The 27,336-nt window shown below is 42.4% G+C and overlaps 1 protein-coding gene across 1 annotated transcript in view; it reads right to left on the minus strand.

The window, feature by feature from the left end:
• The window catches only part of SNX12 (sorting nexin 12), a 54,047-nt gene extending 44,593 nt beyond the window's left edge, over window positions 1–9,454 (minus strand). Inside the window, exon 1 of the mRNA XM_085608409.1 lies at window positions 9,172–9,454. Coding sequence (XP_085464535.1) covers window positions 9,172–9,336 — 165 coding nt within the window. The 5' untranslated portion in view covers window positions 9,337–9,454. The remainder of the gene's footprint in view (window positions 1–9,171) is intronic.
• Window positions 9,455–27,336: the final 17,882 nt, after the last annotated feature.

Genomic DNA, 27,336 nt, shown 5'->3' on the forward strand with positions numbered 1-27,336 from the left:
TCTCACTTGGGGCTTTCACGCTGAGGCGCATTGTGAAATAATTCCTATATCAGGCTGGGGTATTTCCAGTGTTCATTGTTGGGAGATCATTACAGCTGGATGCCAGTTAATGGGAAGGGGCTCATTCCAGTTTAAGTTGCTAAAAAAGAACTGCGGCGAAGTGTTATTTCTGGGTGAATTTTGTAACGAAACGGAGTGAAACTGGTGTTTACGAAAGTCGCTCAAAGTGCAAGTGAGGAGCACCCATGACTGAACTCCCCCTTCTCGCCCCATTCTTTGAGCACAGCCTTTCTCCTTCCACTGTTCAGGCTATTCTAAGTGCAAGGGACTTGAAACACTCTGAAGTATAAGCAACTTGTGTAACTCCTTCCTTGTCTCCAATCGAACCCTGCCGGTACCGTCCGGTAAACTATGGGCAAAGTCTGCGCCAACATTACCGTTCGCTGGGTCATTGATCGGACACTTCCGTTCTTTCTTTCGTTTGGATGCGCAAACTCCAGGCCTGCCTCCAGCAGCCCTCCTTTCCCCCACTTCAATACACAGAGTTTCTTTTGTAATGCAATAGGTCTCGCATTTACGCGAGTTTGAGCTATTGGCACTGTAATTGACAAAGCCCTTTATATAGGTTTTGGTTTTTAAAACATAAATACAAGACATTGTCATTTACAATGCCAATAGCTTAAACTCGCGTAAATGCGAGACCTATTGCATTGCAAATGCTTGTTTTACATTATGAAGCCTCGGCCTTTCCATCATGAAATATTGTTTGCATCACATCCCCCATACTACATTGAAGAATTAGAAAGAAGGAAAAAAAAAAAAAGGTACGTTATTGCCTGTTTTCTATTTTGTTTTGCATCTGGAATTTGATGGCATTCGGAATGTTGTGTAGTGTCAGGTGAGCTACAGTTCAGTGCTGGCTGCAGAGCTCCCCGTTAACACAAAAGTTATGCGAGAGTGATGCTACTGATGCGAGAGTGGAAGAGGAGGCTTCCTACTAGAAACAAGAGGCCTGCTTGGAACACGTCTCTCTGTGTCGTGTCATGTTAGTGCACTTTCATTTCTGATGCTTTGCAGCAGTTTTAAGATCTTCTTGGTGTTTCTTGCTGCTCAGATGGGGGTAATTTCTGATATTTTTATCTTCATTGCTTGATTTTTGCTTGCGATAAAAGTGTCACTCAGTTGCCGAATGCCACTCATTACACTGAAATTATGAAAATGTCACACATAAGCGATCTGAAACTTTATCAGCTAAGTGACGCTCGGAATTCGACTAAAATAAATGTTATAACATGCTAAAAACAAAACTGTGTACAGCGCCCGAGGTCGCCCTACGAAGGCATAAGATATGGGGGCGATGGAACCATTATAGGGGTGATATTTGTGTGCCCCCGGTTACTGAGACGTTAGATGTGCAACTGTCCCCCTAGCTCTATTTCCAACTTTGGACGTAAAACTGACTATAACTTGGAGTCCATACCTCTGCTTCCCCCCCCCACTTCTTTAGCGTGTTGTACTGCTCTGCTGATGGGAGTGGGACCTCGCCCCGACTGAGAACTGGCGCATGTTTATTGTATGCTTTGCCTTGCTTTTGTTTTTCATTTTTGGTTTAATTTAAAACTAAACCTTTGTTACTCCTGCTCTATAGTTATGGACCCTCTCATGTGTTGTTCTTATGCTGCCGGACCTACGGGATGTCGGCTGAATAGCTGTGATCCATGTTGGCATAAATAAAGGTTTAAAAAAAAAAAAAAAAAACATGCTAAAAACTCACCACTTCCTATTGGATAAGGGTTTTCACTCATAACCACATTCAAACCATGGAAAGTCAGTGAGCGCCCAATTACAAAACTGAAAAAACTCCAAACACACCCTTAAAAATAGCACAAATAGATTACACCACTAAAAACTGTCATATATGCAACAACTCACATCAAACAAGCAGTGTCAAAGCCAACAGATCTGGCCTTTGGGAACTATAGGATTTGACAATGAGTTTCAGTGATGCTGCTGCACTGCATGGAACATTTTTTTTGTTTTAATAAACAAAACAATATATGGGGCAATGGCTACAACATTTTGGAAGTGTGTCCATGTATGACTTAAGCAGGCATATGCGCCATTATGCATGCACTCCAAACTAATGATGCAGGCACCATGCCAAAATGCATTGGTTAAAAAAAAAATTTACAAAGAGAAAGGAAAGTTACGCTTTTCTTTCACATAAAGTGATTGGATCAGCAGCAATTTACAGCCTTCATCCCGCAACCCAGAAAACAAAAAGACAATGGCAATTAAGGTGCGGCAGGGAAAAGCAGCACATGAGGGAGAGCAATACTTAGATGGGGGAAAGCACATGAGCGAGGGAGCACGGAGAGGCAGGGAGTTTGGCAGTAAAGAAGCACACAAGAGAGCACTTGCAAAACAAGGGACAGCAACAGAGTGTAGGAGGGAGAAACAGAGGAGACAGATGAAAACGTGCAATTTTAAGGAATGCTTTAGCAAAAACGAAGTCGTTTTCTAAACGTGAGCAGCGGAAGGACAGACACAATGGACAAGGAAAGTCACCTAATAAGAAGGAAGCAACTCACAAAGCCATCCAATGACAAACAGTGCAGGCTTTGAAAATCTACTTGCCAAGTAACAAATGAAGAGTCAGATTTTATCAAGGTCCAGCTATATTTATTTAGGACCTAATCGCCCTACCTGGCAAGTTGACAAAGAACAGGTGTTCTGTTCAGTCAGAAAGGGAAGGAGCAATAAAGATGCCTTTAAATATTGTTTTTATCTTGTCATATTTGCTCTGTGTTCACAGACAGAGGTCAGAAGTCAGTGTACAATTATTTTTCCTTCTCCAACTGCCGAGTTCCAGGATTTTGTAAAGTGAACTTTCTGAACTGCTGTATGAAGTGTGAAATGAAATACTGTACGGTATCATGTTATTCATATCACATTTAAATAACTAATAAGGAAACTGTACAAACATTTCAAAATATATTTCAGCAGTTGTGAAAGCCCATTTTTGTACTTGTGTGATGCGCAAATGGCAAATATGTTTTCTGAAACCTTTTCACATATTATTGTTCATACACTATATAGTTTTATTAGTAAAGCTGCAAGGTAGTGGGAAGATTTTTTTGCCATTTCATAGAAATTTACGGTCTGTAAATAACAGTGCGCTTCATGCTTTAGTAATATATTCATTAAAAGTGAGAGTTTAAACATGAACTGAGAAACACTCCTGTCCCAGCCCTGATGGCAAAGCTATTATCCATTAAGGATGGCCTTCTCATACTGAACAGTCTCACATAGTAAGTAGTGCTTGACCCGGGTCCTGCGCATTCTGTTTTATGGGCATCCTACTTTCTTGTGGTTAGCAATTTCTTGATTTGGAGGACAGTAGGGTTGCATCTTGCCTCCCTTCTCTCTTGTGTGGTAATCATTGTGTGGGATCATTTGTACCATGTATGTGGGCTAGATTCTTACTACACATGGGTCCAATGCTTGGTCCATTTAATCAAACAAAAGAGTTTTGTACAGCAGAAATGCTGGACTCACATACTTGAAGATGCAATCAAGTGTGAGAATGAAGAAAACTGCAAAATAAAATATTTGCCAATGATCAGACGATTTGAGACCAGTTTACGGGTCAAGTACATTATACTTAGGTCGAGTAGATTATTCAAGGGCTGCAAAAGGCGAGCTGTAAACCCCTACAGTTCCTTAGTAAGCCCAATGGGTCTTTTAAAACTAGAATGCTTGCACTGTCTGGTAGGTTCGACCTAAAAATGCCCCTTACCCAACAAATTTATTTTTTTCAACTGAAAAAATGCCTCAAAAACTAGTATTTTAAACACCGGTTTCTTGTTGAAATCCATATCCAGTTCCCGGTACTCCACCTTGCGATACAAAAAAATATATATACTTATCCTAAAACGAGACTAACGGGAGACAAAATTTCAGGAGGCAGCGGAGGAGCCACTGTCCCAGAACGCTGGTTCCCCCACGGTACATGCGCATACCGTGGTATACACAGCAGTGCCCCTGTAGAATAGGCACTTAATGGGCCAGGGACAGTGGCCTGGGGCATACGATTCCTATACCGCTCCCGATCGGAGGTCCTTGCTCCTTTACACAGCACCGCGCACTCAGCAGCTCAACACGGAAGTGTTCACCCGCTGGCCCCGATTATACAATACCATTTTGGACACAGTGTACCCCTGTTCTACTCCCCAGTTTGAAGAGTTCTGATCGTTATCTGCAAGTTTAACAACAATTCACCCACAGGGCTGGCGTTGAGAATTCACGTCCGGTCTTCAGTACAGACCGTCTCTCATTGACACATGCTTTATTCCCATGTACCTCTGCACTTCAGCGGGGCTACTTACTGGACTGATAGATGGGATATGCTCTATGAAATGGCTATAACTGACACCATGATCTGTAACCAGCATGATGTTTATTACCCATGATATCTGATACATATGTACTGTATTATACAATGAAATGCAAAAAACAAACAAAACGATTTTGAGGAAAAAAATGGATGACAAAATTTATTGTTAAAATGAGCTTTTAGCTTGGGCCGTGGATCAGCCCACTTCAGCCACCTGATAACTTTAATGTGAGTGACAGAATTTTGTTCTTTCACGAGGAACACATCCACCCACAATATGGGCACTTTAATGATATAGGATACTAAGGAAATGGGAGCTTTTTAAGAATTCATTTTTTCTTTTAGTCATCTTTTTATACTTACGAGGGCTCAACAGCTCCCCCAACAATTACGTTTTTGCAAAAGCCCATACGAAACAAAGCAAGCATTAGCAAAACCAAATGTTTGCCATTCCACAAAAGGCGTACTAGCATTCTGGTTACATGCAATCACAAAAAGCTTAAGCTGTTTTATGGCCAGGCTTAAAAATTATCTTTGAGAGTGATCCAGAGGCAAGAATAATAATTAGGAAATAATTCTGCAAGGGAGCATGAACTGGACTTGTGTGCCCAGTACCCAGCCACAGTAAAATAAGGATAATTAAACATTCACAAAACCGTCATGTATTCTTCCTGAAACTGCATCAGCAAGGCCTCACCCCCAACCTGCATATAAACATTCAAGTTTAAGTCAGAGTGTCTGAAAATTAGCTGCCCTGGATCAACCAAAACAATTGAGGGAATTTTCGTCTTATGAACAAAATTTGCACCTGAAATCTTTTCTGGGTAAGAGCATATTGGCAGCCTGGAACGTTCCCCAAAAAATGGTGGATTGAAAGAGAATCCTATATGCCCAGTAGATACTTTCTTACTTCATGTGGAGTGAGACTTACGGCCTCATTACGATGTTGGGCGGAATCACTTCCACCCGACACCACATTGGTCATAGGACCGACAGACACCCGGTCAGCGGTCCCGACCACCCCTTTAGGATGTGACCGAACACTGTTCGGTCGCATTCCTACATTTTACTATGGGAGCATGCATTCCGGCTGTAATGCAGGAACCATAGTAAAATGGGAGGTGCGGTTCATCCTAGCAGTAGGGATCAACATGGGGGCACTGTAGGTACTCCCTCGGCTTCCGTGCACCCAAGGCCACCCTCCTAGGGGCCCCCAAAGACGCTTTCCAACATAGTTTCCATGTCAGACAGACCGGCATGGAAAACAGGTCTGAAAACGTCACCGTATTCTCAAGGGCGGAAAAGCCTGCCCACCCCCTTCAGATTACTTGATGCATTCGGACCGGCGGACGGGCTCTCTGAGCCAGTCGGAAGCCATCCAGAATGACGGGTCGGATTCCTTTCCCACCGCCTCCATCAAAATGAGGAGGTCGGAAAGGAATCCGACGGGCACATTACGATGCGGTTCAGGATGGGAGCCATCCGAACCACACCACTATCGCCCCCTTAGTGTGAAATCTTAATCCTGAGCAGTTCCCTTGCAGCACATGCGCAATGCAAATGTGACATGTGGATCTTTCCTTGAAGAAAAAAAAAAAAATCAAGCTACCTCATGTCAACAATAACTAATTTCAGTCAGAGGCCAATTCAACTTTATGTTAAAATGAGTAACTTACACTAACTACCTTACCTTCACTTAATTATATAGCACTGAACGACATTTAACCCACTGTAAGCTCTCACAGTGTTAACAGATATCGGAACTGAAGCATAGGGACAAGAGTTACCCGTGATCACACAGCATGATCAAGCGGAGAAGTCACAATTAGTCCATAGTACCCTGGGTCTGGAATACACACCTTGCCCTTGGAGAATAACAGCTCAGTTTTTCCTTTCAAAGAATGAAATGACTTTTTGCTGGAAATCATACCACCTTGCATCCTATTTTTATATCCGTTCTCCTTTTTTTGTTATTAATGCTCTGAGCAGCTCCTGTTTCTTCTCATTTCACCTGGGTTTTGAAGAGACATCTTATTTAGATTATGTGGGAGTTTGTGTCTCAGTGTGCTTCCTTAAAATGTATGCTTCAAGACCCTATTTAGAAAAGACTTATGATTCATTTATCATCCCAAAATAACTAAACACATTTACTAATCATGCGCTTAATTTCAAAGTTGACTATTGTGCAAAAATAATCATTTTCACTGTTCTGTCTAGAAGAACAGGATGTTGGGCACTTCAAATTACCAAGGAACCTTTTCTATTCTCGTAGCTATCAGAAAATGCTGCAATTCTCGCAGTGTATGTATTCAGAATTTAAAGTACATCTGCAAAATAACATCTGGTGTAAAGAAGGAAAATGTGGTCTCATGTTTTGCTTGTCAGTTGTGGGTACAAGGCACCAGAGTTCCAATCTTACTATTCTCAATTAACCAGCAAGATGCAGGACACAATTACATCAATACCCCAGCTAGATTAAATATATATTTTTGGTCAAATATGAGAGTGCCAAGAAGAGCTTTTCTCATCAAAATAGGATGGCATACACATACTCGAGAAATCAAAAGCAACTAAGAGAGGCATAAAAGTAAGACACTGTGACCTGTAATCACTGGCTTCTTGTTATAGACCGGAAAAAGGAATACAAGACAAAAGAGGCGTTCTCATTACCGGGCCGGCAACTTAAATGCATGCTCTAGATTAAATAGCTTGATTTACCGATAACTGATCAACCAAAGATCACGAATCAATATTAGTCCATATAGAACTTTCTAAGCGTGTAACTTTAAACCATGTTACAATTGCACTTAAATCTACTGGTAGTGCATGGCTTACTTAAATGATATAGTTCTTGGGTTAGAAACCGCGAGAAAACATTCTCCATGATGAATACTAGCAAATTGTAGCCCAATTCCACCGCACCAGTTTTGGAGAACGTTTGAAGTGTGCTTGATTTCAACCATAGATCAACAATAGTGCAAACAGTCTGAACTACCTGTAGCACCTGCGTGTGGCTTTTTAGACAATTGTTTGGGCAATGGTGACAAAGATGCACCATTTTATCTTTGAGGCAGGTGAAACTTCAGCACTACTGGAGAGGTACGTAATGATAGTACTGGAATTTTTCACAAGTTTACTTTCAGAACCTAGGTATTTTCTTCAAATTCATAAACAAAAAAGATATGTTACATGTGTATTAGGCCCAATTTTTAAAAGGGATTATTAGGGGGAGAAAACACTGAAAAAAAATTGGAGTGCACGTCTCACCACATTTAAAGACCACCAGCCCAATGACATTCACCTAGAAAATCTGAACTTCATTAAAACCCCGTCACATTCAATTTGGCGATTACCTGCACTTCTCTTTTCCCCCATTTGAACCACTACAAACCTTCACCTCCCAGGCTCCCCACCTGCTGCTTCCCTTCTTTGCATTGATGCCAGGCAGCCTCCAGCACCTGCTCTTCTCAGTGCATGTCACCATCACTCACTCCTGTGCAGCCAGCTTCACCCCCACCACCTGCCCTTCTTAGGGCATCTTGCTATCACCCAGCCCCTGCTCTTCTCAGGGCATCTGACCACTGCACACCCCTTTGCTACTCGCTTCATCCCAGCCACCTGCCCCCTCTTAGGGCATCTTATTATAGCTCTCTCCTTTGCTGTCAGCTTCGCCCCTGCTCTCCTCAAGGCATCTTACCATGGCACACCCCTTTGCTGTCAGCTTCAGCCCCAGTTCGTTTCAGGGATTCTAACCATCACACACCCCTTAGCTGTCTGCTTCACCCCCTGCTCTTCTCAGGGCACTTTACTATCACCCACTCCTTTGCTGTCATCTTCACCCCAGCCCTTCTCGTGGTAAGTTACTATCACACTCCTTTGCTGTCAGCTTCACCCCAGCTCTTCTCGTGGTAAGTTACTATCACCCACTCCTTTGCTGTCAGCTTCACCCCAGCCCTTCTCATGGTAAGTTACTATCACCCACTCCTTTGCTGTCAGCTTCACCCCAGCCCTTCTCATAGTAAGATACTATCACCCACTCCTTTGCTGTCAGCTTTGATACTATCACCCACTCCTTTGCTGTCAGCTTCACCCCAGCCCTTCTCATGGTAAGATACTATCACCCACTCCTTTGCTGTCAGCTTTGATACTATCACCCACTCCTTTGCTGTCAGCTTCACCCCAGCCACATACAAATTAAGGTAACAGTTCCTAAAGAAATATATATGCCAGTATGGTCTACTAAGCAGGGAAGAAAAAAGGGGGGGGGGGGGGGGAAATGACAAGTAGTCTTGTGTGTGTGTGAGGTTGTGTGTGTGGACTTGTCATTTCCCCCCCCCCCTTTTTTCTTCCCTGCTTAGTAGACCATACTGGCATATATATTTCTTTAGGAACTGTTACCTTAATTTGTATGTGGATTGATTTCAGGAGCACCGGTACAGGACCTTCTCCCTCTCCTACTTATCCCGCTCCTTGTCCCCCCATTCTCTTTACAGTGTGTATACAGCTTCACCCCAGCCCCTGCTCTTCTCAGGGCACCTATCACACTCCTTTGCCGTCAGCTTCACTCCTGCCTTTCTTAGGACATCTTATCGCCCCATCTCTTCTCAGGGACCCCAGGCCGGTTTGACACACAGGGACAATTCCTCTCTGGTGCAGTAGCTCTCCAACGGCTGAACCCCTGGCCCTCGCCTCTCAGTTTCCTACATTTACCCCTCACCCCTAAGGACAGGCCTTGCCCCCGCCCTCCCTCCGTTTACGGTTGCCATGCCCCTCACCCGCATGCGCAGCTCGTAGCTGGTGTAACGGGCCCTGCCTACGCCCACGGTCTGCGGGCTGAAAAGGTCGATCTCCAGGAAATTGCTGGGCGGCCCGTAGGCGTCCGTCAGGTCCTGGGGCTTAGAGTTGAGGCGCCTGGTGTCGGCCACCGTAGCCTCCGCCATGTCTAGCGCCGCGAACCCAGGCACCGGGGCAGCGCCGCAGCGGTGCTACTGGGACTACTAGGAGGGGCTGACGACGTACGGCGTCCTTACATCACAGCCTAGCGGCGCACACAGACAACCAGAGACGGACGTCAGGCACACGCCCTGGCGTCACTGGATAGTGCCCAATGGGGGAGATCGGGGCCTGTGGCGTGATGACGCCCAGGCAAGCCCCCTCCCAAGCGCTAGACGTCTGTTACGTAATGACGTGTATAGCGAAGCGTTGCAATAACTGGCGTCTGCCATCTAATTATGGACCTATAATCCCACACCTGTCAATCAGTCGTTGAAAAGGGTGTCCCGTTAAGGTCAATGGCGAATTAACATATTTTAGACCAAGATATAAGATTTGAACAGTGGCTGCTTCTTTTAAAGGCTATGAAGCGTTTTGTTTAATAGGCAGGTGAATAGAAGTAGTTAATAGGTTTGCCTTTCAATACAAGGGTAATACTGTGACATTTACATAATTTACCCACGAGTAACATAAATATTGCATCATAATGCATTGTTAACACTAGCTCTGCATGTATAGTGATGGAGCAGGTAAAACAAAATTTGTATACCTCCTCTATTCTGCATGAAATCAATTACGTAATCATTCTAAAAATTAACTCGTACTAATTAGTTTGAAGTGAGACTACTAACCAACATTTACACCTTGATAAACACAGGATACACGTGGGACTAAAATGCAAATTGCATGGCAGAACAACAAAGTAATTTACTATGGTACGCAAACTAACTTTAGATTGTGGTGAAATAGAACATTGCATGGTTTATGTTGCTTTTGTGATGGTCTGTGCTTTCAGTACTGCAGAATGGTGAGTATTATTGCTTTAAATGTTGCTACAAGCTAGGAAAATACTAATATACATTGGGATTAGAGTGGGATTAAACATTTGAATCTTCATTTCTATATTTTAATTACTGTTATGTCTGTTTTTGCTTAAGTTGGCATTCGGGCCTACTAGGCCACAGTACTTAAAATGGAGGTCCTATGAAGCCGCCGTCATGTGAGCGCGATGACTTCTGCGCAGAATCGGATGGCTCTGGAGATCTCTAAGTGACCCCAGCTCTGTGAAACCGTGTTCCTTGTCAAGGATATGAGCGTGGAGAGTTGCCCAGTGATGGACGGTGTGAACCACCAAGGGGACAATGGAGGACGTGTACAAGGATGCTTGCTTGTTATTCAAACGTTACTTTCGGAACTTTCGCCTGTGAACCGAATGAATAATATACATTTTGCGCTTTGCTATGCCAAGTCTCATGGAAAACCAGTTGGTCCTGGGAAAGTTTGAGAAATTACAAGTTGACCCCGGACTGTCCAATCAGAGAATTTCTCTACCCCTAAACTGTTGCATGTTGAGCCGAAGTAAGAGGGAAAAGGGTATAAAATACTCTCATCGGCCAAAGGGGGGTGGTTCATTGGGATGATCTTCCATGGCGTTTGGTCTACGTTGAGCTGATGAAGATTTCCATGGTTTACCTTGGGTTTCTTCGATTTTTGGGAATTTATTTCATCTGATGGTTTGATTATTGCTGTGGGTCGGACAGTTTATCCTGGAGATTGTAGCTGAGAATTTGGAGAATTCTCTGTGTGATCGGAGGGTCGCCAAAGTTTGATATTTGGTAACTATTAAATGCACTTTCTAAATCTATGCTTATTTACCAAAGGTTTGATTTTTCCTTGAAAGAAACCGAATTTATGTTATGATCTGTAGTGCCTAAATGCTAATGCAGAGCAAATTATTATTAGATAAACAAATTTGGATTAATAAGAAATGAGTTTGTGAATCTTTAATTGAGTACAGAAATTAATCAAAGGTTTCCTAAGATTTAATTGTGTTTTAGCTGGTTCTAATTCACCATCAACCAGTCCAACTAATTGATCTGTCGACCAAGTGGTGGAGTGCCTTGATGTTAAGGTTAGGATTCTATAGGTGCAAATGTATATAATGTATATAATGTAAAGAAATTGAATCCTGATAGGTAATAAGGTACCCACATGTCCAGCGCTTTTCTCCTGTGTCCAGGATTCAAATGAGATGAGTGCGTGTTGGTGTTATTGGCCCCACCAATGAATGAGTGTATGGATGAGTTGTTGTGATGACGAGTTTGTGACATAGGGAGAATATGTAAATTTGCCCTTTACGCTGGAGCAGTTTTCTTGGTAGCAGATTGATGGTTTTATTGGTTTGGTGAATATTGATTTATGTTTAACACTTTATGTTGAGGTCGTGTTGCGTTTTATGCTGTCAATTGTTTTAAAGACTTCCGGGAAGTAGGAAGTTGGTTGCCCTGTATGCAGGCAGGGAAATGTGTGGCAAGTGAAGTCGCACAGTGCATTGTCTGATTTCAAAGTGGTAACATCGTCGTGTTTTATCTTTAGGGACATTTTCCGTATGAATATGTGTGAGTGAAATAGCAATAGGTTTTCTTGTGACACTCTGGCCTTAATTGTCAGGAGCATTGTAGTCTCCACATGTGTTTTATCCCCAGAGAAACAGGTTAGCCTTTTGTTTGTTAGAAGGGTAAGGTAGAGGGAAGTGCCTTATCAGCGTAACGGAAAATTCTTTGGTAGGGTAGAGGTAAGCGCTGCCTAATGGAAAGATGATAGAATTCTAGTGTAAATGAACAAAACTATTTCTTCGGTTTAGCGAAACAGGCAATGAGATGTTTTATGTTGTTACTAACAGATTTTAAGTAAAGAAAACGTAAGAAAAGTTTGCCGATAACATTTTGTAAAGGAGGGGTCAGCAAGAACAGGAGTAGCGAGAAAGGCTGACGTCAGAAAGACCGCGCTGGGAGTGGAGAATTACCGGTGTGACGTAGACGCCCAGGATTGGTGCGTTAGTGTGAGTCGCGCTGGGATTGGACAGAATACGGAGAAGCCATGAAGGAAGTGATTTGCAAAGCTTAGTTGAGTAAGAACTCTGAAAAATAAAAATGATGTACTACGATCCACCTGAGAAAAAGAAAAAATCATGGTTTGGAAAAATTAAAGCCTATTTAAGAAGGATAAGCCGATTGTGACTAGGGAAGGACAGATACTCCCTCCACCGAAATCGCCTGCATCTTTTATGTTAGCGAAATATGGTTATCATACATGTATTCGGTTAGAAATTGAGCAAAGTATACCAAAGATGATGGAGTACTAGCATTTCCAGAAAATGGTTCATTTAGTTTGGCAGTTTTACGAAATTTAAGAGACAGGATGATGAGGTTAGAACCAAAGCCCAGACCTACCTAATTCGAGACTTTGACTGAATGGGAAGAAGAGATGTATGAAAGGGAAAGGCATCAGAGTGGAAAAAGGTATAATTACATGTTTGGTAGACATTGTGGTCAAGAAAGTCATGAAGACAGAATGAGAAGATGGTGGAATGCGAATATGACTGATGGTATGTTTCCTCTGAGAAATGCTGAAGAGACGAGTGGCAGGAAATGTACAGAAAAGAGAAATAACACAGGGTCAGAAGGTTATAGATATGGAGTGAGTGAATCAGAAGATGAAGTGCTGGAGGACATGTTCTATAAAAATCCACCCCCATATCAACCAAATTCCGCGTTAATGACGCCGAGTGCACCGGCAAAGGAGACTGTAATGAATAAAAATGTTGTGCAAACGCCACCTAATTTGGCGAAAATGAATCCATTTAAAGATTCTGAAATGCCACAACCCGTTAGAACTGGAAATGAAAATTCAGCCGAGTTAGCTAGAACTACATTGGAATTAACTGAGAAAATTAGAGAGTTAACTAAGAATATGGAAGCAGTGACCGTACCTGTAACTATAGGGCCGGTGATACCTGTCTTTGACAAACAGAAAGATAGTGAGCATTGTTTAAACAGTTCCTTATAATTGTGGTAGGCAAAAGGAGACAGAAAGAAGTGGTTCCGGAGGAAATGAATGGAAGACTATGGCAGGAACATCAGGATTAAGTACTCCTAAAAATGTAACTGTAAATCAAAGTCCAGCGAGTAAGACACTTATGACAACAGAATTAGCAACCAAAACCCCAGAGAGAATAACAGATAAAATAAGAACCGAGACCCCTGTAGGACCCACATCTGAAGAATTAAGTGATTGGTTAAGAAGTTTACAGAGAAAAGATACAGAACCATAACCTTTAGATGTAGCAAAATTAAAGGTAACATTAGAAGAATTAATCGTAGGAACCATTCCAACTGAAAAATTAAAAGCATATCAGGATGAGGAGCTAATGTTCCTCTGCAAAAGTATAACTTGGAGAGCGAGAACTTTGCATGAAAAATTAGAAGAGACAGCGAGTGAAATGGGAATTGATTTTGAGAAAATAAGGTAATTGCAAGAACCATATAGGGTAGATTTTTCTGAAAAGGATATTGAAAACTTGAATACTGCAGGAAGGTTGACCCAAATTAAATAAATGATTGCATTGCTAAGGAAATGGGGTGATGTGGATTGGTGGAAAAGTAGATGGTTCCAAAAAAGAGAGGAAACTACAGATAAGGCTTTCTCAGCATTCCCGGTGAGAGAAAAAGAGCCAGAATGTCCCATGAGAGAAATCCCAGGAGGAGGATATGTGCATGTCCCTTGGACTAGACAGGATATTTTGTCATTTACTAATGATTTTCCAAGGTTAAGAGAAAAACCAGTTGAATGGTACCGACAGGTAGAAAAGTTTGTCAAACTTTCAAAGGTGTTGTGGATAGATTTGAACGGTCTTTTTGATATAATTGTACCTGCAGATTTATGGGCAGAATGTAAAATTACAATAGATTGGCCAACACAAGAGTATCCTAGGGATCCTAAGACGGGAGCCCCTGATCCGGAAGTAATGAAAAAATATAATCAGGTAATTAGTTTTTGAAAAATAAAGTACCTCCGAAAGAAACTGACTGGGTAAAAATTGACAAAACTCACCAAGAGGCTAAAGAATCTGTACATGCGTATTACGAGAGGTTATTGTTGGCTTATAAGCAATATAGTGGAGATGAGAAATTAAGCGAAAAGGATTTGAGTCATTTTCTGTACAGATTTGTTTATGGTTTAAAGCCTGAGGTTTGTGAAATGATCAAGCAACATACAGTAGATTGGCAGAATAAAAAGATAGATGAAGTGTTACGACATGCAAAATATTTTAGTGATGAAATTGAAGCCAAACAACGTAAACTGAAAGAAAAGGCAATGTGGGCACAGGTTAAGGTAGCTGAGCGACAAGAAGCCCAGTTGATTGAGCAAGCTAATGGTATTGGCCAAGCAAAACAAAAACCTAATATTGGAAAAGGAAAAAGACAGGTCAGCATAGAGGAAGCTAAGAAGAAGTGGCCATGTCATAATTGCGGAAAATTAGGGCATTGGAAATCCGAGTGTAAATTGCCACCGAGAGCTAATGGTGATAATTCATCATTGGATCCACAGGTGCAGAATGAGGTGAGTAGCCAACCGCCGCAACAGCAGCAGGTTGCTACCCAACAGTTTTCCAACAAAACAGACCCAGTCTTATTAAGTACAGAAATAATTTGAACACTGTGTAACAGAAGGAATCAAGAGGTATCAAATTAGCCTCTTCAGAACCACCCCCAATTGTCTCGATTTTTGAGGTGGATTCCCAATTTACCAGGGTCTGTACTAATTTATAAAAAAGTTTTGCAAGAACCCTAGACCAATATAGCAGTCACTATGTTCAAAAAAATGTATAGATGTGTGAAGAGAACAATTCAATCACAGGGATGTAACACCCCACACCGTGGATATCAGTGAAGAAACATATGTGCAGAACAAGGTAGCACCTCACGTGTGCAACACCTTAGCGGGCTGACACTGGTTAAATCATCACCAGTACTGCCACCTTGCTCAAAGAAAACTGGATAACTAAACCAAAAAAATCAAGGAAAGCAAAAAAGGTGAAAATATGTGAACATCACACACCATAGTCCTGAATTAAAATTGATAAAGAGCCATGGCCACCATAATTTTATTCTTTGCTCATGGGTCAATTCAAAGATAAAAAGTGCTGTATTTTAACAGACAAGAAGTCAGTAAGCCGACATGTTTCATTGCCTTACTTTTACGGCAATTTCTTCAGGGCAACAGGACTTCATTCACCTTATCAGCACACTTGCAATGAACTACTTGTGACTGCAAAACATAGAAGCAGAGGGTTCTTGCCGTTATACACTGAGCGCCAAAACAGAATCTCACATAATCCATATTCTTCCAATCGTACATATAAAATCACATGAGTTGTCATTACCCGTTGTCAGCCAAGGTTTTTCATACGAGCTCGACAGCGTGTCAGACAGGTACTGTAAATTTTGCAGTGATCCTGTATATCGCAAGCCCTCTTATACTTTGGGCATTCTGTAAAAAGATTTTTAACAAAACCTTAGATCAGAAACCAATCTTTCAACCAATGTGTTCCAGAGAACAACTAGCACATCACCTATATTCATCAGTTATAGAGACTTAAGGATATTAAAACTAATCTCAACTTTATATCCCTTCTCTACCTAGGGATGTGATCATACTGGTTCCGCTATCTAGCGGCATCCAAAAGCATCTTATTAAACAATGTAGCCCGTGACAAAGTTCTGCACAGGACCGGAGCCCATAGCTCCCCCATAGGTTTACACTCACCATGCCCAAAAATGTAAATGTACTCATGCCTGTATCGCTCCCTCACTCATACATTTCACCGCACAATAATCACGCCCCGAGCTTCGTCTCAGCCGCATCGAGATCTTTGCACGGCCATCTAATAAACACAACAATTACCCCGTGACTTCCGCTGATTTAAAAAAAGTCACTTGGTGCATCAAGTATATCGGGGCGCCATCTTGGAATGAGCAAATATTCACTTTCTTCTCTTAGAAAACTGAATATAAGGGGTTCTTAATCCCAGAATGTATACCGTACATACACTCCAGCCAGGTGATCTCGATGTATATGCTAATATACACCCGACCTTGTTCGAATGAAAACACACCAATTACCCCGTGACTTCCGCTGATTTAAAAAAAGTCACGTGATACATCAAGTATATCGGGGCGCCATCTTGGAATGAGCAAATATTCACTTTCTTCTCTTAGAAAACTGAACATAAGGGGTTCTTAATCCCAGAATGTATACCGTACATACACTCCAGTCAGGCTATCTCGATGTATATACTAATATACACCCGACCTTGTTCGAATGATAACAATGATTGCCCCAAACTCAAACATTGCACACACGCGATCATGTCTATGGACCAGACATAATAAAATAAAATGGACAGCAAAAGATGCCATATTTCTAAAACGCAGTGAGATGGTAAAAGAAAAGAAATGGATCACTGCAAAAGAGGCTGAATTTCTTGTGAATGTCAAATCTAGGACACCGGCATTCTATATACTCCCAAAAATTCATAAGGCCGCCAGGCCACCGCCTGGTCGCCCTATAGTATCGGGAATACAATCAGTCCTCGAGCCCCTTTCGCAATTTGCGGATTTTTTTCTAAGAGAATCGGTCATCAAACAAACCTCCTTTGTGCAGGATACTAGAGACATTCTTAATGTACTAGAAACTGTGAATTTTGACACACAAACTGAATTTTTATTGAGAGATATTTACCCACAAGAACATAGAACGCCTCAAGCTAAAAGGAACATCACGCGATACCTGATGGTGGGGGTCACTTGCCATCTGTCAATCTTTCAAATTATTGTATCTTTTGCTAGCTTTAATGTAACTAAGACATGCAACATGGCGTGAGAATATTACCTAAACCTTTCTAAATGTTCCGCTTTCTTATAAAAATTTCTGAGAAGTGACGCAAACCCTTTTTGATAAATGTTCAATTTCATTATGAATTACGGTCAAACATCAAGTGACCTTTTGGTAAACTTATGTAATGTGGGTGTCACTTCTGTGTTCCTAATATTTCCGAGAAGTGACCAAAGTGCGTCATGCGGTCAAAGCACCTGATAATGTTGTGATTTTGTGGTCAATGGTTCCTCATTAAAAGAGTATAAATGATCTGCCCACAGTCCATTCGTCGGACTACCTCGTAGAAGTGACCCCTTGGGTCACTGACGCCTGTGTGGTCTCCTTTAGCCATCTACCTGGCGTCTTTGGCTGAAGCTATAATGCTCATTGCATTTTGAAATGGTCTCTTTCTCTCTTCTCTGGATGTCCATTGATCTAAAATATATTTGCATTGCATGAGTTTGTTCTTCATTCCAGAAATGTGTCTTTAAATGCCCAGTCTTTGCTAAGACTCCCAGGCTCATTATCGAATTTTAAAGTGTTTCTTTACACTTCCGGTTGAAGTGGTTTCATTGTAATAAACTGCACCAAATCCTGATTCAATTTCGTTCTCTTACACTTGTGTTTTCTCATATTATGTAGAAGCACCCCCTCAAATTAAGCCACCCTGGTTCAGTGCCCCGAGACCATAACATTTCACCCTCCAGCAGATGCACCTTTTCCTGTCTGGTCATGCCATCTCAAATTATTGTTTACAGGTCCGAGTCCAAAGCGAGAGAAACCAAAACTACATGTCCCAGAATGCACCAACATGATAAACAAAACCAAGGCTGGGACACAGGTTTAATTGTCCTTCCAGGCATGGAATTACATGGAAACAGTACAACTGTAAGATTAAAAAAATCTACTCGAGAGATTGGCCTCAATCTCTGAAAATAAGCTTGTTAAAAATGCGATCTTATAGAATAGAAATACACAATCCAAAGTTCCGCTATTTTCTTCATCTGCCAAATAAGACTTCTAGTGCCAGTGTATCATTTTTAGGTTCCCCTGTCCACTGCCTTACCTGTCGGATCAGCAGTAGTTACTCTAAAGTACTCTACATTTTTGTAGTGTAAATTCGCATTCACTTGCATAGCTGCCAACTGGCTTGAGGTGCCACATTTCCAGTCAGCTCTGGCTTATGAGCCAGAGGCCACAAATAACACCATAACTACCTGTCCTAGAATGCATCTTCTGTTTGTTAAAAAGACTGCACCACAGAAGGTGTGAGGTATAGGGGCGTTTGGTAACTGGAACTGTGAACTCTCTAATGCCCCCTCTCGTCCCTAGCTCTTCTTCAACAGACCTCAAGTGACCCTCTGTGGTGTTCACACTGCTCGTTGCAAAAAAAGTTATTTTCCAAATTATTCTGGAGTCCTAAGCTTTTAATGTCTACTAAAAGTTCAGTAGTGAGAACTGTCCACACTCACCCTGTGAGGAGTAAAGAGTTCATGGCGTTAGCTCCTCGTGCACCAGAGAGCTCATCTGACAAACACAGCTCTCAGAAAGAAATCTACCAGTGAGGCAGGAAAACCTGATAGCGTCACAAAATGGAGGTTTTATAGCCAAGCTGCCACAGCCACTTGCAGACAGGCAGGACCATGTGGAGCAAATAGACAAAGCGATGTAGGAGTCCGTAGCGGTAGATAATGAGGCATGGAGCCTCATTGCTGATAAAAGAAAGGTGTGTGGCCTTTTCTTAACAATAACACCATTCATAATGTGCAGGTGTGGTTTGCATTACATTGGTTTGACTTCAAGGAAGGTCAAGATAAGAATTCAGGAACATCCAAGCACCATCAGAATAGGGAAATTGACCACTAAATTTGTGCAGCATTGTGTCACTGAGAAACATGATTCTGGATCTTTAACTTGGACAGTTTTAGAGAAAATCAGGTGTGATTCTTCGAATATGGATACACTATTAATCAATAAGGAAGCTCGCTGGATTTTCTCTGAAAGAGTCGATAAAATTGGATTGAACGATGGGATAGAATGGACCAGAATCTCCCTATGAGGGTGAGGCTGGTGACTGTTCCTTTGTGTCAGCATGCCCTTTATACGAGCTTCTAAACGAGCCTGGTTGTGTCCAGCGAATATTGTCCCAGGGCTGAAGTTATAGTCTCCAATTTTTGGGAGTTTGGGCATTTCTGTTGTTTGAAATCCCCTCTATGAATTGAAAACCTGGGGTTACGTGAGGAGAAAAACTTTATTAGCAAAAGCATGTCTAACGAGAAATCGTGCTTACACTATTAATTGGGTATATTTGGAGAATTCCCCGAACGATTGGATTGCTAGTTGTTGGGAGCTGTAAAGGTACCATCTCACTGCGTTTTAGAAATATGGCATCTTTTGCTGTCCATTTTATTTTATTATGTCTGGTCCATAGACATGATCGCGTGTGTGCAATGTTTGAGTTTGGGGCAATCATTGTTATCATTCGAACAAGGTCGGGTGTATATTAGTATATACATCGAGATCGACTGGCTGGAGTGTATGTACGGTATACATTCTGGGATTAAGAAACCTTATATTCAGTTTTCTAAGAGAAGAAAGTGAATATTTGCTCATTCCAAGATGGCGCCCCGATATACTTGATGTATCACATGACTTTTTTGAAATCAGCGGTAGTCACGGGGTAATTGGTGTGTTTATTAGATGGCTGTGCAAAGATCTCGATGCGGCTGAGACGAAGCTCGGGACGTGATTATTGTGCGGTGAGATGTATGAGTGAGGGAGCGATACAGGCATGAGTACATTTACATTTTTGGGCATGGTGAGTGTAAACCTATGGGGGAGCTATGGGCTCCGGTCCTGTGCAGAACTTTGTCACGGGCTACATTGTTTAATAAGATGCTTTTGGATGCTGCTAGATAGCGGAACCAGTATGATCACATCCCTGGGTAGAGAAGGGATATAAAGTTGAGATTAGTTTTAATATCCTTAAGTCTCTATAACTGATGAATATAGGTGATGTGCTAGATGTTCTCTGGAACACATTGGTTGAAAGATTGGTTTCTGATCTAAGGTTTTGTTAAAAATCTTTTTACAGAATGCCCAAAGTATAAGAGGGCTTGCGATATACAGGATCACTGCAAAATTTACAGTACCTGTCTGACACGCTGTCGAGCTGGTATGAAAAACCTTGGCTGACAACGGGTAATGACAACTCATGTGATTTTATATGTACGATTGGAAGAATATGGATTATGTGAGATTCTGTTTTGGCGCTCAGTGTATAACGGCAAGAACCCTCTGCTTCTATGTTTTGCAGTCACAAGTAGTTCATTGCAAGTGTGCTGATAAGGTGAACGAAGTCCTGTTGCCCTGAAGAAATTGCCGTAAAAGTAAGGCAATGAAACATGTCGGCTTACTGACTTCCTGTCTGTTAAAGTACAGCCTTTTTTATCTTTGAATTGACCCATGAGCAAAGAATAAAATTATGGTGGCCATGGCTCTTTATCAATTTTAATTCAGGACTATGGTGTGTGATGTTCACATATTTTCACCTTTTTTGCTTTCCTTGATTTTTTTGGTTTAGTTATCCAGTTTTCTTTGAGCAAGGTGGCAACCTATGATGAGAAACGTGGCAGTACTGGTGATGATTTAACCAGTGTCAGCCCGCTAACGTGTTGCGCACGTGAGGTGCTACCTTGTTCTGCACATATTTTTCTTCACTGATATCCACGGTGTGGGGTGTTACATCCCTGTGATTGAATTGTCCTCTTCACACAGCTATACATTTTTTTGAACATAGTGACTGCTATATTGGTCTAGGGTTCTTGCAAAACTTTTTTATAAATTAGTACAGACCCTGGTAAATTGGGAATCCACCTCACAAATCGAGACAATTGGGGGTGGTTCTGAAGAGGCTAATTTGATACCTCTCGATTCCTTCTGTTACACAGTGTTCAAATTATTTCTGTACTTAATAAGACCGGGTCTGTTTTGTTGGAAAACTGTTTTGAGTGGGGGATGACCCAGGCTTGTACTTTTCCCCTTTAGCTCCTTGTTGCTATGTCATGCTACCCAACAGTGTCTGGTGCCAAAGCCACCTTTTCCACAGCATGTAAATCCTCAGAGATACAGTAATGAGACAGGATTCTACACCGAAGAACAGGTAACAAAGCTACCGCGCGCTAGTGCTGTTTTGCAGTATTGGCTGCAACGCGATGAGAGTGAGTCAGAAGAGAGTTATTGACGGTGCCTAGGAGAGGATGATGAGTGCGTACTTGGCGCAACTCTAGAGGTATACCAGACAGGACCCTTTGTGGATGGAAAGGTGAATGAAGTGAACATTACTTTCGTAGTAGATACTGGTGCTACTCGTTCAACTGTTAGATCAGCTGACGTTAAAAATCTTCCTCTCTCGGGTGAAACAATCCAAGTAGTTGGGGTCTCAAACAAACAGATAAAAGCTTATCTTACTGATCCTGTAAAGGTTAAAATAGGGAAATTTACTGACATGCATCGATTTGTCGTGTGTGACACTAGCCCCGTAAATCTGTTGGGGAGAGATTTGTTGTGCAAAATGAATTGCACTATCTTCTGTGCCTCTGATGGTATAGCTTTTGAAACTCCTGATGAAGACGTACTGTATAGAATGACAATGGCAAACTTAGAACCTGAAATCACTGAGGCATTTGTTGTATTTGATCCGGAAGGATTGCCTCAAGACTTGAAAAAAACAGAGGAAACCGAAGTGTGGGATTTCACAGGAGAGAATATTAGATTGATGAAAAGAGTAGATCCTGTGAAAATAATTGTAAAAGAAGGAGTAAATTACCCGAATATTCCTCAGTATAAACTAACACCAGAAATAATTGCAGGAGTAACGCCTGTAATTGACAGAATGATTGAACAAGGAATTCTGAGAGAGATAATGAGTAGTCCATGTAATTCTACGATCATGGGTTTGAAAAAACCGAATGGGACTTTTGGGATAGTACAGGATTTGAGAAAAGTGAATAAAATTGTTATTCCATGTTGTTCCATTGTACCGAACCCTTTGGTAATCCTATATCAGATTCCCCATGATGCAGAATGGTACACAGTCATTGACTTGTGTCATGCTTTCTTTTCTATCCCATTGCACCCTGATAGCCAACTAATTTTTGCGTTCCGGCGAGCATATTTTGGCGTGGTGCCGTATCCCTCAAGGGTATACAGAAAGTCCATCAATATTTAATCAGATTCTAAAGAAGTCCCCGGAAGATTTAAAAATGCCCGAAAGTTCAGTGCTTGTACAATACATCGATGACCTATTGGTGGCATCGAAGATGCAAGAAGCATCCGTTGTGGACACAGTTGCACTGTTAAATCATTTGGCTGATGGAGGACTCAAAGTATCCCCATCAAAATTACAGTTTTGTCAGAAAGAAGTAAGATACTTAGGTCATAAGATTGAAAAAGGCCTGAGAAAGGTGACTGTGGACAGGATTAAAATAATCAAAGTAATGAGAGCACCAATGACACAAAGAAAAGTCAGAATGTTTCTTGGGATGGTAGGATATTGTTGCCAGTGGATCAGTAACTTTTCGCTGATTGCAAAACCTCTGGTACGTCCAACAAAAAGTGATGTAAAAGATCCCCTTGAGCTTAATAAAGAAGAGATGAAAGCTTTTAGACAATTGAGAGACAGCTTGTGTGAAGCACCCGCTCTTGGAATGCCTGATTATGAAAAAGAATTCGAGCTCTATTGCAGTGACAGAGATGGACGTGCACTTTCCGTGTTGGTACAAAGACATGTAAGATTGAGACGACCGATTGCCTATTTTTCAGCTGTGTTAGATCCCGTAGCTGTAGCTTTGCCTGGTTGTTTGAAAGCTGTGGCAGCCACGTGTAAAAGCTTGGAACAAAGTGAAGGAATTGTGATGGGATATCCTATGAGAGTGTTTGTGCCCCATGATGTGGCAATCCTTTTGACAAGGAGTAAAACCCAGTTCATGACGCATGGTCGTCTAACCAAATATGAAAAGGTAATTTTGGGTGCTACAAATGAGAGTCTTGTAAGATGCACTAATGTGAACCCATCGACATTACTGCCTGATGCTGTGAATGCGGAAGTGAAGAATGATGTTGATCATGATTGTTTGGAAGTGCTTGATTTTTGCACCAAACCGCGTCCGGACATAAAAGATGTGCCTCTGAATGAGAGTGACTATGTAATGTTTGTGGATGGGTCATGCCTACGAACTGGAGAAGGGATTTTGAGTGCTGCCTATGCTGTGTGTACGGTAACGACTGTGTTGGAAGCATCTTGTTTGAGAGGAGTACGATCTGCTCAAGTTGCTGAGTTGTTTGCACTGGTCAGAGCATGCAAGTTGGGAAAGAATCTACGAGTCACTGTGGTTACTGACAGTCAGTATGGGTTTGGAGTGGTGCATGACTTTGGGCAGATCTGGCCCCAAAGAGGTTTCTTGACGTTGAGTGGAACTCCAATCAGAAATGGAAAATTACTTGAGGCGATACAGCTGCCTAAACAGATTGCAGTTATAAAATGCGCAGCACATACGAAGGGAACTGACTATGTGTTCTCTGGCAATGAGTTTGCCAATGACCTAGCACAGTATTGTGTGTGAAACCAAACTTCCTTAAACCGTAATAGGGAGAAGGAAATGGAGTCATGTCCCTTGCTTTTTACTAACACTGTGAATACATGGGAAGAAGTGAGACAGTTACAGGAAGAGGCAGGGGAAGAGGAAAGAAACAGTGGATAAAATCAGGATTTACACCACGAGAGGCAGACAGAATTTGGGTTTACTGTGATGGAAGACCAGTAATGCCCGATAGCATGATCTCTACCATGGCGCGGATGTACCATGGGCAGGCTCACATAGGTAGGGATGCCATGATTAGACTTTTTAAACAGACCTGGTATAATATGCCGGCAATATAATCCAGGAAGAAAAACTGCGGTGAGCTTGGGAACCATAGGACGGGAGGGAGGTCCTTTCACTCGAATGCAGCTTGATTTCATTGAAATGACCTCATGTAACAGGCTAAGATATGTACTGGTGATTGTCTGTCTGTTTTCACGTTGGGTGGAGGCTTACCCGACCAGAAGGAATGATGGAGTTACTGTACGCAAAACTCCTACTGAGAGAGTTCATTTAAAATGGCCAGATGTCTTGCCTCTTGCCCCCATGACAATTAGGTCAATTCCTGATAGGAACACTGGTCTGAGTCCCCATGAAATTATCATGGGCAGGGCAATGAGACATGTTTTCATTCCTGTCAACAAACTACTGCCTATATCTGATGACTTCGTCTTGGATTATTGCAAAGGATTGGCTGATATGGTACATTCTGTGTTTCATCAGGTTGGACCAGATGCAACCACTCTTGAAAAGAAGCCAGCTCATGACTTGAGTCCTGGAGATTGGGTACGCATCAAAGTACACAGAAGGAGAAATTGTCTGGTTTCACGCTGGGGGAAACCACGTCAAGTGATTCTGACAACAACGACTGCTGTGAAGTGTGCAAAGGTAAAGAACTGGATTCATGCCAGTCACACTCTTCGAGTCCCAAGTCCTGAAGATTGATCTGAAGAAGAGCATCAGTAAGCGTCAGATACCAGCTCTGAATCAGAAGAAACGACAAAACCCAGGAGCAGGCGATGCGGGGTTTAAGTCAAATTGTGAGGCAGGAGAATATATCACTAAGAAGACGACTTGAAATTTCCGATACCAGTTCTGAATCAGAGACAGAACCAGTGGGAATATAAGAAAGAATAAATGAGAATACTGGAGAAACTGTGAGGAAATATGAATTTTTATGATCAATTGTGTCCCCTATCTTAGACCCCAACGGCTCCATGTACATGCTACAAGTACATGTATGTTCCCTCCACTTCAAGCTATGAAGACGCAAATACATATGCGTCCAACGTTAACATGTCCTCTTTCAGATCCACCATGAATGGGTCGAATATTCCGTTCCTAAGTATGCCTTGCCACCGTCATTATATGGTGTACCGTTCACGTTTTTCAGCTCTGGCAAGGTAGGCCCTGAATTCTGCCATCGAGCTTTTCCTGCCTTCTGCCTCTGAATGCTCCAGCCTGGACCTGCATCTGTATCCATGACCTTTGTCTTACTTCCTGCGCGGCTAACGGTGCCTGGCCCGGCCTGTTGCCTGCCAAGACTGTATTCAGCCTTCAAGTTATCTGCTCCGCTCCTCGAGAAATGCATTCCTGTCTAGTAGTTTAGGTAAACATCCTTCCAGCTACAGAGCAAAGGGCCCGGCCTTACTGTCTCCGTGCAAGTAATTCATGGCTTCTGTTGCCATGGTAGGCCCATGCCCCCTCGCATCTCATGTAGACACTTAGACGCTTATACACGCACTAGCAGTCAGTATAGGATAGCCTCTGCCTGAGAGACCTTTCCTTCCAGATAATACAGTTCCTTAAACACAAGATATTAGATACGATTTGGGATTAGGTTGTTCTGACATCCCAGACTTCTGTCTCCTCATGTAGGGCTAAAATGTCAAGTCCCCTTCACCCTCCAGTTACACGTCAGTCACACGTCATGCTGCTGCACGCGCATCTCTGCCATGTATTTCTGCTGACTTTGCAGGATTCTCTTATGGATCCACCCACCTGTGTCATCCTCAGAATGACGTTTCTAGTACACGCCCCTATGCACGCCTATTGTAACGCCTTTTTTCATTACGTATGTGTATTCTTATCTCTCTTCTCAGCTGTTACGCCTCCTGCATCTGTCTTCACTGTAATGCATTGACTATATATATGATAACCTGTCAATAAAGTGGCGCTCTATCCATTCCCGAACCTTCGTGGTGACGGAATCCGATTGCCTGGTTCGAACCAATTCCTTTGTAAGGAATAAATCCCATTTTAAAACCTCAAATACCACGGATTCTGCCTCTTATTTTTACTGAGTTATTCTTATTGAATTTTACCGCATAAATTAAGTCCAGGTAATTTAAATTTACCACATAATTGGCGCCCGAACAGGGACACCTCCCCCACCTCACGCGCCGGAGGTGCGTTGCAGACCCGGTCTCCTGCCACAGCCGGACGGACAACTACGCGTACCCGCAGGATTTCCTGTATCTCCCTCAGGCCAACGGGGGTGACTGAGGCTGCGATCAACACCCAGACGAGGCGGTGAGGAGTGCGGAGGATCCCGACCAGAGCCTAGCTGAGAGAGCAAGATCCGAGGTATACAGAGGCCCACCAGATTCCGAAGTTCCGAAGTAACTAAGTCACGAGTCGAGTCCAGTCCAGTCTGGTCTAGTTCAGTCCAGACTTTCCGAGGCCTTCTGTTCCGTTCCGTGCTTCCCGGTGAGTACCGTTGCTGGGGACGCATCTAGACGTGCGCATTGGTTTGTGCCGGTCAAGACGGGTTTGGGTACACAGACCTGGTCTGCACTGTTTCAGCAGTGTATCTGTGCTGTTTAGCAGTACATCTAGTATTATGCAGTTAGTTAGTTTTATTCTAATTATCATTGTTCGTTTTAAAATGTTTTAATATGTTTTAAATGTCGTGGTATGAGTGATTGTTCGATCTTCATTACTGTGTTTATTGTATTAATTGTGTTCAAGTCCGAGTAAGAATCAGGTAGCAAGGTTTAAGATGCCGTTATTCTCAAAATGAAGACAGATAAAAACTAGAAAAGGGATACTCGAGGAAGCCGTTCCCGTTCCACCTAGGGACACTCTAGGGTACTTTATGTACCATAAACATGGCCTAGATGCCGTATTATATCTCGATTTGTGGGTAGACTACACCAAGGATTTAGCAGAGAATCAGAGATGGCCCGCTGCTGGGACATGGGATGCAGATTGCATCATGAGAGTAGAAGAAGCATTATGGAAAAAGAAAGCCAGACAGTCACAAAAAGATGCCATTGAATTATGGCGTAAAGAATCGCATAGAAGCACAGAGAAAGCGCTCAGAAAAGAAGAGAAAAGTAGGGAGGATTCAGTCAAAGCCCGAGAAAACGTATTGGTTGAGGAAGGTATCCGAGTAAAAGCAGAACAAGTAGACAGACAACGAAACACTCTTATGAATGGTATGTATCCTCTTCTGGCCGAGGGTTTACCTAAGGCCACCCTGGAGGTACCAAAAGATCTGCCACCTCCATTGCTTCCGACTAAATTGCACCCCAGGACCGCAAAGGACATTTTCCTTTCTTCCTATTTAGACGATGTAGCCCCCGA

This window comes from Triturus cristatus, chromosome 5_2 (assembly GCF_964204655.1).
Source record: "Triturus cristatus chromosome 5_2, aTriCri1.1, whole genome shotgun sequence".
In the NCBI taxonomy this organism is placed as follows: Eukaryota; Metazoa; Chordata; class Amphibia; order Caudata; family Salamandridae; genus Triturus; species Triturus cristatus.